Here is a 16,331-nt window from a genome sequence, read left to right on the forward strand (position 1 = left end):
TTTTGAAAAAAATCGAGACAGATAGCAGAAGTGAACTTAAGCACGGACGAATAAATCCGTATCAATGTTGCGCCTTTGGTTCTCGATTATTAAAACTTGCCAAAGAGTTTGTGTTGTGGACGGCTATTATGGCTGTTGATCACTCGAATAGTTCGACCCTCATAGAGTTAGCGACTGACGATGGCGTAAGGCTTATATCAAGTTCTGCTCGTAGCGAGGAATATTTTCGAGAATTGAAACATTTGGTTTTTAAAAACGAAAAAGCGATTAGGGTGGACAAATTTCTTGTGATGCATTTAAGAAACCTGGCAGGAACTACAACTTTATTAAACGCTGCTCCCGAAAAGAATGAAAAGAAAGATCCCCACAGCCAAGTCACCCATTCAACACCTCTCGTAAAGTCTATAACACCAACAATACAACAATTTTACCCAGAAAAAGTGTCGGTGTTAAAAATTAAACGTGTATGTGAAGATGACAGTGATGATAACACTGAATTTAATACAAGAGAAAAACAAAGAAAGTTAGGTGATACGATAAATAATAACTTTGATAGTATTTTGGACAAGCCGGAATACTCCTCTACGGATTTCCTAAATGAAAAGGAAGATTGGTACGGTCTTACAAAAAAAACAGAATCGATTCAAATCAAACCACCCCAAGGACAAACAAAAAAACGTGGCAAATATTTGACACCGTGTCCCGATATTAGGATTCTACGCGAGCGACCAAAATTCTGTTCTTCTTTTCCTCTTCTTCTTAATGGTAATAGCTTGGGCCCTGTAAAAATTGGCAAACAAATGGTTGCTGTGAGGAACACGTGTGCATTTGACTCTATCGCTCAGAGTATGCTAGCTGCATACCACGATTTCTCTACGTATAACAAAAACATTACAAAGTCTAAGATTGCTATAAATAAATTTATTGAAACATTATCGAAATCGGGTGCATGTTCTAAAATATATAACGAGAGATATGAAATTTTAAAACATACATCTATTGTAAATAATGGAGTGTTGAATTGTGAAACCAACGTCGCTACATTGCTAGAATCACACATTTTAAACAATCCATCATTGGAGATACAGATTCATTGCGATGATTGCAAATATAAAAAAATAAGCAGCATTTCTGTGCTCGACATTATTCCTGATAATATTTTTAAGGATGCTATGAGGGGCTTACAGCAAGCTTTAAATCAAACCACGGAATATTATGTCTCCAAAAATCAAAGTTGCCACATTTGTAAAGGAACCCGGGTAACAACGGCGGTTATTGGAGGAAGTCACCTTTTTCTCAATCTTGAGACTGCCGAAATCGAACTGATTGCTGCACGGCGTGGCTTTGGTAACTGCAGAAAACAATTTACGCTTTCAGAAATTCCGGAGAACTTGAATTACTGCGGTCATCAATACAGGATTATTTCCGTAATCGTCTTCGACTCTGGTCATTATTATGCTTGCGTAAAACGACTATCAGGGAAGTGGGAAGAACATAACGACCTTTCTTCAACGCGCAAAATAAGAATAATTTCCAATCGAGAAGTATTGAAACAACGACGGACCCCGTTACTTTTCTACGTCCAAGTATAAGTTAAGGTTTCATGTAAATTGCTTTTATAAAAAAATAATAAAGATTGATGCAAAAAATTGGAAATTTCGTTAAACTTTACGAAATTATGCAATCACACAATCTGTCAATAGAGGTCCCTCGATCATTTACGACATTTGTAGTAATCGTGAAGACCACCCATAGTTAATGGCTCGCACGAAATATGAAGAAAAACTTCCGCGGCTTTCTCTTCAATTTTCTGCAAGTTTTATTCAACGACAAACGAAAATCTTTTCACTACAAACATCTATAGAGATCCCTTAATCATTTTAGACGTTTGTAGTTATCGTGAAGACCACGAATAGTTAATGGCTCGCACTGAATCAGTCGAAGTCGAAATTTTCGTACTTCCGCGGCTTTAACTTCAATTTTCTGTAAGTTTTATTCAACTACAAACGAAAGTCTTTTCACTACAAACCTCTTTGGAGGTCCCTCAATCATTTTAGACGTTTGTAGTTATCGTGAAGACCACGAATAGTTAATGGCTCGCACCGAATCAGTCGAAGTCGAAATTTTCGTACTCCCGCGGGTCTCACTTAAATTTTCTGTAAGTTTTATTCAACTACAAACGAAAGTCTTTTCACTACAAACCTCCATAGAGATCCCTCAATCATTTTAGACGTTTGTAGTTATCGTGAAGACCACGAATAGTTAATGGCTCGCACTGAATCAGTCGAAGTTGAAATTTTCGTACTACCGCGGCTTTAACTTCAATTTTCTCTAAGTTTTATTCAACTACAAACGAAAGTCTTTTCACTACAAACCTCTTTGGAGGTCCCTCAATCATTTTAGACGTTTGTAGTTATCGTGAAGACCACGAATAGTTAATGGCTCGCACTGAATCAGTCGAAGTTGAAATTTTCGTACTACCGCGGCTTTAACTTCAATTTTCTCTAAGTTTTATTCAACTACAAACGAAAGTCTTTTCACTACAAACCTCTTTGGAGGTCCCTCAATCATTTTAGACGTTTGTAGTTATCGTGAAGACCACGAATAGTTAATGGCTCACACCGAATCAGTCGAAGTTGAAATTTTCGTACTCCCGCGGGTCTCACTTAAATTTTCTGTAAGTTTTATTCAACTACAAACGAAAGTCTTTTCACTACAAACCTCCATAGAGATCCCTCAATCATTTTAGACGTTTGTAGTTATCGTGAAGACCACGAATAGTTAACGGCTCGCACCGAATCAGTCGAAGTCGAAATTTTCGTACTCCCGCGGGTCTCACTTAAATTTTCTGTAAGTTTTATTCAACTACAAACGAAAGTCTTTTCACTACAAACCTCCATAGAGATCCCTCAATCATTTTAGACGTTTGTAGTTATCGTGAAGACCACGAATAGTTAATGGCTCGCACTGAATCAGTCGAAGTTGAAATTTTCGTACTACCGCGGCTTTAACTTCAATTTTCTCTAAGTTTTATTCAACTACAAACGAAAGTCTTTTCACTACAAACCTCTTTGGAGGTCCCTCAATCATTTTAGACGTTTGTAGTTATCGTGAAGACCACGAATAGTTAATAGCTCGCACTGAATCAGTCGAAGTTGAAATTTTCGTACTACCGCGACTTTAACTTCAATTTTCTCTAAGTTTTATTCAACTACAAACGAAAGTCTTTTCACTACAAACCTCTTTGGAGGGCCCCTAAATCATATATCACGTTTGTAGTAATTGTGAAGATCATCCATCGGTAACTGGCTCGCACCGAATCGTTGAAGATGAAATTTTCGTACTTCCGCGGCTCTCACTTCAATTTCCTTAAACTTTTATTCTACTGCAAACGAAAATTTCTTCACTACAAACCCCTTTGGAAGTTCCTCAATAATTTAAGACGTTTTTAATAATTGTGAAGACCATCCATCGGTTACTGGCTCGCACTGAATCACTGTTTTTCTTACTTTCACTGCATCTGATACTGTTATATATTACGAGTATGTCATATTAATTCTATCACAAACTAAAAAAATGATGACTATATATCGCTACGGAAATTATCGTTCAATTAACCTGTAATTGTAATTATTTAAGCTATCTAATTGATTTTATAGAGGTAAAATTCATGACGATAATTATTCGCAATTTATTATTTTTTATATTTTTAATTTTTTTTTTTCTAGCTTACTAAAAACAAAACAAAATGCACTACAATCATCTACTAACGTTCCTCTATAAGAATCAAAGGAAAAAAAAAATTATTTTAAATGTGGGGGGATGCAATATTTTTTGGTGCCAAAAAATTTTTTTTTGTGCAACTACAAAAAAAGTTGTTGTCACTACTATCAACTACTAACCAATATCTATTAAATGAATCCAAAAAAAAACATTTTTTCCAAAGTCGGGTGCCAAGTTCACACAGCCCAGGAGTTTCCCTAGTTTCTCTAAATAAGTGTATTGCTAAAACTATGTAATTGATATACGTATTTATGTTTTTGGTCTTTTCCAGGTTGGACGCATCCCCGCTGATCATCCCTTGGTGGGAGGACACAAGGGTCCCGTGCTCGACATCGCATGGTGTCCCCACAACGACAATGTCATAGCTAGCGGCTCTGAAGACTGTGTCGTGAAGGTAAATTGAAAAAAAAATGTATAATATTAAAAGTAGATAAAGTTATGCATCACTGAGGTAAGCACAGGCGCTCAAAATCTAGAGCAGGCGAAGTACCTCGACCTTACTGAATATTACAACTAAATAATACTGCTTTCAAGCAGTATTTTGTGTTCTTGTAAGATGGCCAGAGCTCCTAGTGGGAAAGGGGGTAGGCTCGGCAACGCGCTTGAGATGCTTTTAGTGTTGCATGAGTTTATAGGCTACGGTAATCGCTTACCATCAAGAGAGCCGTACTCTTTTTTACCGACCTAGTTGTATTTAAAAAAAATGTTACCTTTAAAACCGTTTTGTTACCTTAGGTAACAGTCATGACTAATGTGGACAGTATGATAATAGTAGTTAGCTACAAGATGTATTGATGATGCCATAAATATGGTCGTTTATGGTCGGCTAGGGTAGGTTCCATGCCATTCATAAAATCCTAAATAGCTTTATTCAAATAGGCTTCAAAAGCCACTACGAATCGTTATCTCAGTCATAAACAATAACATTCTTCATGCACGGTACATGAACAGAAATATGGCAAAAGTGTTGCCAATATAAAAGTTGCTTTTGGCCAAAGGTGTGGCAGATACCAGACGGAGGGCTCTCGCGGACGCTAACGGAGCCGGTGGTGGACCTGGTGTACCACCAGCGGCGGGTCGGGCTCGTGCTGTGGCACCCCACCGCGCAGAACGTCCTGCTAACAGCCGGCTCCGATAACCAGGTGAGTAGGAAGGACAGAAGATTAATGCAGTTAAAGATGAAGTGAATTACTAACACAAAGAAATAAACAACTTTTAGTCATAACTCTTTAGAATGTTTCTGTTTATAATTGGCTAAAAATCTCATAAGAAATCTATATAAATAAAATTGGAGTGTCTGTTTGTAATATTAAAATAACCGCTTTTTACTAAATGCATATGGATGTAACACGGTACATATACCAAAATAACATTTCAAGAACTGAACAATAACTTTTTGTATTAAAATCCACGCGGACGAAGTCGCGGGCACCGCTAGTATATGAATAAAACACAACGGAATTTTTAAAAACTCGTCTTCAACTTTCAACAAAAGACGTTAATTTATAGTTTGAGATTTACGATTGCAAAATCGTAACAACAAATTTAAAACTTCAAATAACCAACGATAATTTGTAAACGCATCTTCAATATTAAATATTATAAAATACAAAATTACATAATAACTGAGGTAGGGCACCGCAGGAAATTTCCTGCTCAAAATATGGAGCAATCCGTCTACCTCGACCTTACAGAAGATCACAGCTGAATAATAGTGTCTTCAAGCAGTGTTGTGTTCCTGTTGTTGAGTAAGGTGACCAGAGCTTCTGGGAGGAATAGGGGATAGAGTCGGCAACGCGCTTGCGATGCTTCAGGTGTTGCAGACGTCTATAAGCTACGGTAATCGCTTACCATCAGGTGAGCCTTACGCTTCTTTGCTGAGCTAGTTATATATTTAAAAAAAATGGCCACTTTTGTTAAGAGTGACTATATGTGACCAAAAAAGATGATGTGTCAAAAAAACATTAAGTTGATGATATAATAACTCCCGAGTATACCTATATGTCACCAGATATAATTTTACATAAGTTGTTTAAAGATTTGTCCCATCAGACATGAGTTGTATTTCTCCACCAGATAGCGATATGGAACGTTGGAACGGGAGAGGTGCTCATCAGCCTGGACTGCCACCCGGACCTCATATACTCCGCCTGCTGGAACTGGACCGGCTCCAAGCTGCTCACTACCTGTCGCGACAAGAAGATCAGGTAATCTATTGTATTTTCTACCTACTAGTAGGCTTCAAGTATGGTATATCAACTATTGACATTTTACAAAAGAAATTGTCAAATTCAGAGAGTTGCCTGTGTACATAAACAATTAAATTAAATAACTTGAAATTTGAATATAGCCACCCCCTCTCTTCTCGTGGATGTCGTAAGAGGGGACTAAGAGATAACACAGTTCCACTACCACCTTGGAACTTATAAAGCCGACTGATGGCGGGATAACCATCTAAACGCTGGCTTTAAAATACACAGGCTGAAGACGGGCAGCAGCGTCTTCGGTACGCCAAAGCTAGCCCTGCGTTTATCAACCCGCCTGCCCAGCGTGGTGACTATGGGCAAAACACATCATGTGTATAAAAATTATTTCGTTACAGAATCATCGACCCCCGTAAAGGCGAAGTGGAGTCGGAGGCGATAGCGCACGAAGGCAGCAAGGCGTCTCGCGCGATATTCCTCAAACATGGACTTGTTTTCACTACCGGGTGAGATATTGGCTTATCGGACGATATTAAAACGTTCTTGATACGTGTGGTTAATTAATATTTGGTACTTCTCATTATTTTTAAGTTAGTCATATAATAGCCCACTCCCCCCCCCTCCCCCCAGGTTCAGCCGCATGTCGGAGCGCCAGTACTCGCTGCGCACGCCGGACGCGCTCAGCGAGCCCATCGTCACCGTGGAGATCGACACCAGCAACGGCGTCATGTTCCCGCTCTACGACCCCGACACCAACCTCATCTACCTGTGCGGCAAGGGCGACTCCGTCATCCGCTACTTCGAGGTACGACGCGTCCAGTACGTTTTAGCCTGTAATATCCCACTGCTGGGCCTCTTTCCCCGTGTAGAAGAAGGATCGGAGCTTAATCCACCACGCTGCTCCAAAGCGGGTTGGGGATATATTCCCTACTATGAGTAAGGATCGCAGGTGTACATGACAGCGACCGGGACCGATAGCTTAACGTACTCTACGAGGCACGTAGGGGGGGGTAAGGGAAACCCACGAGGAATAACAACCAGACCGGAAATAAATACTTGTATAAACACAAATATCCACTCCGAGCTAGAATCGAATACCGCGCGTCCAGTATCGTACGTAAATTTACCTGACACGCATTTCGTGTCCCGCGTTTGTGTGACATGCGTCACGGTCTCATATTCAATGGGAGAATGAGCCGTCTTGATATATTGATGATGTTACGTTAAATCTCTTTGCTAACTCATATCTACTTCAAAACATTCATTTCCCTATCACGCACGGCGTTAAATTTAGTGTTACTCACTGATTTAGTTCCAGAAAGCCATTTTTACATTACCCGAGTTACAGATATGATGGATGAATGTTTTTATGAATGGACTTCTAAACACAAATTACAGTATGAACAAAAATATGTTTTAATTTATAAGCTCAAGAAATATTTAAAAAATTATTGCAGGTGACTCCGGAGCCTCCATTCGTTCACTATATCAACACCTTCCAGACTCCAGATCCACAGAGAGGTGATCTTTATAATTAATTGAAAAAAATTCTGTTTCATTTTAACAAATGTAATGTAATATTTAAAAATTCGTGCTGTGTGGCTACGGCACTAAAGAATTTAGCCACCCCCTCTCTTCCCGTGGGTGTCGTAAGAGGCGACTAAGGGATAACAAGGTTCCACAACCACCTTGGAACTTAAGAAGCCGACCGATGGCGGGATAGCCATCCAACTGCTGGCTTTGAAATACACAGGCCGAAGACGGGCAGCAGCGTCTTTGGTGCGACAAAGCCAGTACTGCGGTCACCAACCCGCCTGCCCAGCGTGGTGACTATGGGCAAAACACATGAGTTAACGCCGTTTTTGGCATGAACTTGTGGAGGCCTATGTCCAGCAGTGGACTGTATAGGCTGTAATGATGATTTAAAAATTCAATTTTAAAGGTATCGGCATGATGCCAAAGCGAGGATGCGACGTGGCAACGTGTGAAATAGCGAAGTTCTACCGACTCAACAACTCTGGATTATGTCAGGTAACTCCTAAATCACACTGCTTACAAGACTTGTTTACTTGACTATTGATGTTGCAAGCTACTTCGGCAATATTAGGGAAAAAAATAATTTTGTACGTTGTTTCTAAGTGCAGTCGTTGCTAGTCGACTTAGAACTGCATTGGTACTCGTAATTTAACAAAAATTGTTAATTAGATCTTGCACATGTGAAACGTACTAAATTTGTGTAATGTGTCAAGGAAAATAATACAATTCTGTCAATAGTAATAGTAGGTATTTTATTCAGGTCCAATACGAAATTTGTTCTAATTTTTTTTAGAATAAAATATGCTTTTCATTATTCCAATAACTTAGTACCGAGCTGACGGTTATCGTGCGTCCCGCAGGTGATCTCCATGACGGTCCCGCGCAAGTCGGAGCTGTTCCAGGAGGACCTGTACCCCGACACGCTGAGCGACGAGGCCAGCCTCACGGCCGACGAGTGGCTGGCGGGCGAGGACGCCGAGCCCTGCACCATGTCGCTCAAGGTACCCCGCGCCCCCAACACCCACCGCGGACCCAAAACATGCCATACTTTCCTAACTCACAGTACGTTTCCGACACCCCTTATGTCTCCAATGCCCCGTACTTGTCGAACAACTCGTACTTCTCCCACACCCTCTATTTGCCCAACACCCCCATACTTCCCCATTATTCCGAAACTTCACACCCTCCACTTCCTCAAAACTGCCTACTTATCCAACACTGTCTACTTCCACAACATCCTTTGCCTCCTTAACAACCCGTACCTCTCAACACCCCATATTTCTCAAACACCCCCAAACTTCCCCATCACTCCAATACTTCCTCAAAACTGCCTACTTATCCTACATTCTCCAAATATCCTCTGCAAAATTTAACATCCCAATCCAGATATCTCCAACTCCATCTCAAACTGTTCAACATGTTTCCAAAGTTCCCAATACTCCCAACCATCCTTATACTAAGAACCTTCCGACAGTCCGAACCTAAAAGACTCACCGATGAAGCTACTTGAAAATTAGGGCCAATCAGTGGTTCGCTGGCATGGACTCCGAACACCAATCCAAGTCGGTCAAAGTACCTGTAAGGTAACCTATACGCTAAGGTAGGGAACCTTAACATCGCCCCAAAACTCCCTGACATCAAATTATCATTAGACTTTTAAAATCATCAGCTAATATATATGGCCAAAAATATTTCAAATTTTTCATTGAGAAGGATTAAAAAACTTTAAGAAACTTTGAAATATTACATTCCTAAATATTAGCTAATTTTTGTGGACCGGAATTAAACAATTTGTAAGCTAGTTTTCATTGGCTGGCACGAATAGTGCCCACCAGCCGATCACGCAAAAAAGGCGCACCAAGACGTCGAGTTGCGGAAAATAGCCCGTGTACAACAACAACAACAACAACAAGCTAGTTTTCAGCAATTAAATCTAAATTAGATGTACGAATAAACTGAAAATTAAAATGGCCGTCTACATTCCCAAATATTTTCCCATTTATTCCTAATTTTCTTCTTATGTACATAAAGATTGTTTATTCGCTTGCAAGTTTTTTTGTCACTAAAAATTGTATTTTCAATGTAGATACCATGTAATAAGACTTGATTACAGTTGGACCCTCAAGAGTCTTAAGATCTCTAACAACTAGTTGGAATCAAATGTCTGTCTGTGTGAAATAATGCTACATAATCCAAAAATAACTAATTTCTTCTTTAATATTGACAGCTAAGGCCCTATCGACATTATAGTGCTGACCTCAGGTCATTCTCGATCTGATCTCGAGAATATTCACACTATCAATGAAAGTATTCACACTATCAATAACAGTCAAGTTCCGATCAAAACACACTTCAGCAACGATTCGTCCATTGTTTCTTGTTCATCGGATCGAGATCGGACTTAGAACGAGATTAGCACTATAATGTGGATCGGGCCTAATAAGTAGATCAACATGTACATGTTCACTCCTGCGATATTCTTATATGCAAAACTAAAGAGGGCAGATTTTTTAGTGATAAAACGGGGTTTGTGTTGTCTCCGACACGCGACTAGGGTTGACAGAACGATTACTGTCATTAAAACTTTAAATTTTATCTAAATCAAATTATAATTAACTAGCATCCCGCTCCGACTTCGGACGGGTATTTAAGAAAAATTTGAATATTTTTTTTTCTTTATTTTTTGAAAATAATATAGTCGATGTCACTCGCGGATAGTGTACCTTACCAACAGTGAAAGAATTTTTCAAATCGGTTCAGTAGTTTCGGAGGGTATTCAACAAATTTTTCCTCTTTATAATATTAGTAATTAATAAAATTCATAAAATTCTAGAATGTAAACAAATGACAACTAGCTATTTCTACACTAAATGCTGGTATACTATTATATCTTACGTAAACAGCTTAAAGCGCTGTAAAACGTTACTTACAGCGTGATTAAGCGTCAGTTGTTTTACAGAATTACACTCCCCTATATTATTCTCATACCTTAAACCGTTTCCTAATAATAAAATATCTTCCGTTTAGTGAAAATTGTTTTTCAAAGTGATTCTTTCAATGTTGCATGTGTTTTAAGTTTTTAGATATTAACATATGAGGTGAGTAACGCTTCGTGGATCCCGTATGACCGTGCTTAACATGAAGATTGATATTTTGGGTATTCTCCCAATATGCTTACTTAATGTATAAAATGTAGAGGCCAAACGAATTTCTTACAAAACTTCAAGTCTACTGTGACAATATTTACTATTGGTACTTATGGTTGACAGTTTCGGTAATGTACTAATTCGTTTCTGTAATATTTACATCATAACACCGTAACTAGATTATAGTTTTGACAGTTTTGAATTATTGGAATACCGAAGCTGTCAAAACCAACTGTAATGGCTAAATTGTAGTAATAGACTTGATTTTTAGACTACTAAAAAAAATCTTTATATTAAATTGATAAAAAATCCAATATTTTGGAGAATTTAACCATTATTAAAATATAAAACAGAATATTTATCTTGTTTCTCTTTTACTATTTTGAGTTCTCGATATTTAGGTACTATTATTCCACCCCACGGTCACGGGTAAATGATATACTAAAGGGTATATGTAATATGAGAAGTATAAGGGTATTATACCCTTGCCTTTACCCGTGACCAGTTTACCCGACAAATGAGGTAAATATTCCGTTTTAAATCTTAATAATAGTTGTATATAAAAGTCGCTGTAAAGAAATAGTTTGGCCTTCGAAATGTGGATATTGCGATGGCATTTGTCATGATGAATGTTTCTGTTGGCTTGTGTCTAACAATACATGAATGGTGTGTTGTGACCCTAATCATTTATTTTGTTACTAACTTTTTTTTTTAGTTTTCAAATAACCAACTCATAAATAAAAACTTTCGTCCCTTTGAAGTAATGAAATTGTTTTTTTTTTTTTTTTTATTTGTCTAAAGTTCACGTTTAAAATTTGTTTTGGTTTGATAATAATTGATTTTTCAAAATTTTGTTATTTTCAGTTTTTGTAAATAGTTTCATTTTTTAAGATTACAAATATACTACAGTTAAATAAAACATTCGTAATAGAATTAAATTACCGGTAATTTAACGTTAATTAAAAAAAAAAAAAAGCCCCCCCCCCCCCGCCCCCACAAAAAGCCAACAGGAACGCAAAAGACAGATGCTATAGGCTAGGTGATCCTAACCGAACTGCAGGAGCGCGCGCTGCTTGTCCAGGGCGGGTACGTGGCCGGGCGCGCCACCACGCTCACCGTGACCAAGCGGAACGCGCTGGCCACGCCGCGAGACAAGGAGCGCGAGAAGGACAGGGAGCGCGAGCGCGAGCGAGACAGGGACAAGGACGAGCGCTCGCCGACGCCGCGCGACAGCCAGGCCGCCACGCCCGCCTCCGCCACGCCCCCGCCCGCCTTCACCGCCATGGTCGTGAGTGTCCGCTGTCAACGGAGTGCCTATCCGTCTCGCAATAACGGCCGTAAATTTTAACTTCATTTCGTATGGGGAATTCGGCATTTCAACCTAGTTCCCGCGTTTGTCGCTAGATGGCTCTGTATCGATTGTATCGTATACTATTCTTTATCGTCTAGGCTGCAGTGTTTACAATTCCCATGCAAAATAATCTTCACGTATAAACGCGTTTCTCTCATGTTTCTGTGAATAAAACTCGCACTAGGCACTCAGTTGGATGCTGTCATTAAAGCTATACAGTTTTGTCGTGCGCTTACAGACTTTATGAGGATACTTCTTTCATGTTAAGTATGCTTATAAAATTAAAATGCTAATAGTTAGTATACTACAGTACATTTTAATTATTTTTTTTCTGTGTATAGATAAAATCTATATCGGCTACAATTACACCTACTGGTTTTATCGCAAAATTTTAAATCTATCACCCTCATTCACCACAGGAGAAGCAGTTATCCGACTTAGTAGAAGAGATCCGGAAGCTTAAGTCCGTGATAGTGAAGCAGGAGAATCGTATCCGCGCCCTGGAGGCGACCGTGAAGGCGGGGCTGGCCCCTCCCGCCCCCTCTCCGCCCGCCCCTTCGCCACCAAACAACCACGACGAGGCAATGGCGCCCGATGAGGTCTGAACACCATGGGTCAGCGGTACGTGAGATATGATATAGACCAATTTTATGCGACCTCTGTTTACTTCGAGACGAATTGTTCACAGATAAATAGGAATTATTTTTGATTATTTATTTTTTTTAATTTTTGAAACTGATAATTTCTTTTCTGATTCAAGATTTGTGTCTATAATGTTAATTGAATTTTGTATCAAGGGAAGAAAAGTAAATTATGAATTAAATTAATCTCGTCGTCCTTAATGAAAATAAAAATGTCTTACACAATTTTCTGTCACTACATGAAAACTTTAAATTTACACTTTTATAAAAAAATATTTACGATTGATTAGAAATTAAATTCTTGACATAATAAAGGAAGAGGGGAAGACGGTTTTTTTTTCTGATTTAGCGAAAAATTAAAATTATTTTCAAATAAATATTGCTAACATGTGCATGCCACATGCAAAAAATAACAGAATGTCAATAATAATGTTCTATATATATATTACTTGTATTTATATAAAATCGATGATAGTGCCTTATTTATATAACCGATGCATACAATGTATTTTTTTAGGCTTAAAAAGTTAAATGTTGCAATAGGATATATTTATAATCTATTATTAATGTGCCACAGATAAAATTAAAATTAATATAGTCTGTTAATTATCGCATGTGGCAATACAACGCACAATGATAATAAAATATATACATTTATAAGTCAAATTGAATAGATATTATAATGTCAATTTAATTTACGAGCAATCTTTGATAAACACAATCTTTCAAAAAGTCTTTTTCTCATGTTTATTTATTGTAAATATTAAGCGTATAGTGATAACAACATTGTGCCTTATCGACGCAGTTTTCGTCACAAAATCAAAAATTGGTGTACAATTAATGCATTTAGTCATTTTATAAGAGGTTTTATTCGATCGAGGTCTAAAGTTATTTATTTTCTTTCAACGTACACTTGAGCAAACGTCTGGATTTAATAAATGTTTACATATATAACCTTTATAAATCAATTCTAAAAATTAATCTTATGAACTGTAATCATTTATTTAGCTTTTAAATAACGAAGCAATACATTATTATTATTTATTTTCCATTTATCTCTTAATGTTTTACACGTGTGGGACAAGACGGCGATAATGATACTAAAGGATCTTTGTCAGTCATCTTGTGTCATGTTCGAACGTAATGCTGATTAGTACGAGAACCCATCGCGATACACCGAGCGAGTTCTTTTCTTTTATATATTTAAGATATGATTTCTCATTAAAAGTTACTTGAACATGTTATTAAAGTCTCGACTTGGAACTCGCAGGGTGTAAACCAAGCTTTAGGTTATGAAAAGGGGCGACAGGGGTGCGAATAAGGGGAATTTAAATAATAATACAGCGTCAATTGCGTCCCTGTTTTGGAGTCCAGTAACGGTGCTTATAGATGGAAGGTCGCTTTTGTAATAATTACTGACTCAGAGCATTATTTATCTTTTCTAATTATCGTTTTAGTTTTAAGTTACTTCATACTAACATTCATAAACTATATATAGTGCTATCTCGCTCACACTTAACGGTTAAATATATCTATCCCGCTTGTGTATAGGGCCAACGTTGGTTCGAATTTAGACTACATTTTTTTATATCCTCGACTATTTTATAATACATTCATATCTCGCTTTAGATTATTACATGAATACATAGTTATGATATGGCAATATGGACTTATTTTAAAGGCATGCAACACTGGATACCGTCGACAAATTTGACAGTTGCGATCATAACTCGGTGTATTTGACAGCTAGTCACGTCACATGAAATTGACATTTGACAGATTAAGTTATGCTGTCTCGCTCTGGACAGCAAGTATTATAGTTTAAATAAATAGTATTATTATTAATGACGATTACTTTTTTTTTTCTAATTTTAAGATGGCGTAATTTTAGATGTTCTATTTTTAAGATCATGACAAGGCAGTGTATGGTATTAGATTGTATGAAATGTTACCTTCGAGGACTTTGTGTAAATTATTTCTTGTATTTTGTATGTGAAGCTTCGTTTTATATAAAATGTTTTTTGTTTTCTTTTTCTAACCGTTTATTTGAACGCAGGAATAACGAGCTATTGTGTACTTATTGTAAACGTTGTTCGCGACAATAATACATTATACCGTTTAGTGTACGATTTTTCAGATATGGCAACGTTTAAAACAATTTTTTGTTAAAATAAATATAAAAACTAAAGTGCCAAATTACAGTGAATCAATGCTCAAATCGGTGATTTTTTTTTATTCGAAAGTTTTAAATGTTGCCAGTTGAGAAAAATATTTTGTAATGGAACAAGGCCTGACGCTTTTATACTAAATGAAAAAGACCATTATTCTTCATATACAGACGGATGAAATGTCTTGTAAATAAAAATCGTTTCAATAAAATATATGGTCGTTGTTGAAAATAGTAAAATATTAGCGCACAATAAATGGAAACTGTAAAAAATTAATAAATGAAAGATATTAAAATGTCTAAAGCCTTCACTGTAATTGATATTTATTATAAATCCTCTAATGGCTGAAAGTATTTTAAATAAATGATAATATACGTTAACATATATAATTTTTGTCTTCCTTTTCAAATAGATAACCATACAATGTTAACTCCTCAAAGAATTTCAATATTGAACAGTAATCCTCTTGTGTACTAAACAATTTCTTACTATTTGAATTATATAAATAAATGTTACACGAACTGGTGCTAAAGCAAGTATTTACATGTCATTTTATTGACAGATTAAAAACATATTTTTTACGTAAACTAGTAATTTTAAGTAAAAAATAAAATAAAGACTAGTGTAAAAAAATTGTTTTAAAAAATATTTTCGGTTATTATCTATCTGTCAATGAAATACAGAGTAAATACGACTTTTTAATATAAAATAAGTAATTTTAATTAAAAAAAGGACCTGTAAAAAATTTGTTGTATTTAAAATAAAATAAAAACTATTTTCGGTTTTAATGTTCTTTCAGTTAAATGAAGGTAAAGTATTGACGCTTTCAATTGGAGAAACTATTATAATTCAATTGTAATAGGTGTTAAGTGCCTTGTCTTAAATAAATACTCAGATCAAATGTTGCAATAATGGAAGTTGAACAGAAATAAATGTCTATTTTACTATTTTCATTGCTGGTATTATTTTTATTACCCTTTTTATTTTATACGTATTAAAATATTTTTACGAACGAAATGATAATTTTATGATACTGAATATGATTTAAAGTTCTTTTAATTCAATTCATTGATTAATTTTAACTATTTATGCGAAAATCGATTTTAGTGTTTTAAATAGTTCTTAATATTTTATTTTAATCAACTCGAGTGTGTTTATATAATATTAAAGCCTTAGAAAAGTTATTATTTACAGGCTGTTAGATTTTAGTAACTGACTACAAGATTTATACAAACTGCGACGTTTGTAGAAGAGTTGGCGCAACGGTCACAGCACTGGCTGTTGCGTTGGCGGTCGTGGGTTCGATCCCCGCTCACGACAGACTCTCGTATTGGCCATATTGATGTTTGTCGTGGTCTGGACGTTTGTGTATTGTGTGTGTTGCCGGACCCACGACACAGAGAATCATACTGGGGGCCGTTGAGTGTGAGGCGTTTTTTATGAATACCAAAGTAATCTTATTCGATTACACAAATTGCAACCTTGGTTTTTAATAATCATTT

At 36.8% G+C, this 16,331-nt stretch overlaps 1 protein-coding gene across 1 annotated transcript in view; it reads left to right on the top strand.

The window, feature by feature from the left end:
- Positions 1–15,782, top strand: part of LOC123663543 (coronin-6) — a 47,455-nt gene extending 31,673 nt beyond the window's left edge. Inside the window, exons 2-11 of the mRNA XM_045598219.1 lie at positions 4,055–4,177; positions 4,782–4,925; positions 5,860–5,990; positions 6,386–6,493; positions 6,618–6,792; positions 7,445–7,508; positions 7,930–8,018; positions 8,384–8,524; positions 11,730–11,957; positions 12,440–15,782. Of these exons, the coding sequence (XP_045454175.1) occupies positions 4,055–4,177; positions 4,782–4,925; positions 5,860–5,990; positions 6,386–6,493; positions 6,618–6,792; positions 7,445–7,508; positions 7,930–8,018; positions 8,384–8,524; positions 11,730–11,957; positions 12,440–12,625 (1,389 nt within the window). The 3' untranslated portion in view covers positions 12,626–15,782. The remainder of the gene's footprint in view (positions 1–4,054; positions 4,178–4,781; positions 4,926–5,859; positions 5,991–6,385; positions 6,494–6,617; positions 6,793–7,444; positions 7,509–7,929; positions 8,019–8,383; positions 8,525–11,729; positions 11,958–12,439) is intronic.
- Positions 15,783–16,331: the final 549 nt, after the last annotated feature.

Source organism: Melitaea cinxia, chromosome 20 (assembly GCF_905220565.1).
Source record: "Melitaea cinxia chromosome 20, ilMelCinx1.1, whole genome shotgun sequence".
NCBI classification, from domain to species: Eukaryota; Metazoa; Arthropoda; class Insecta; order Lepidoptera; family Nymphalidae; genus Melitaea; species Melitaea cinxia.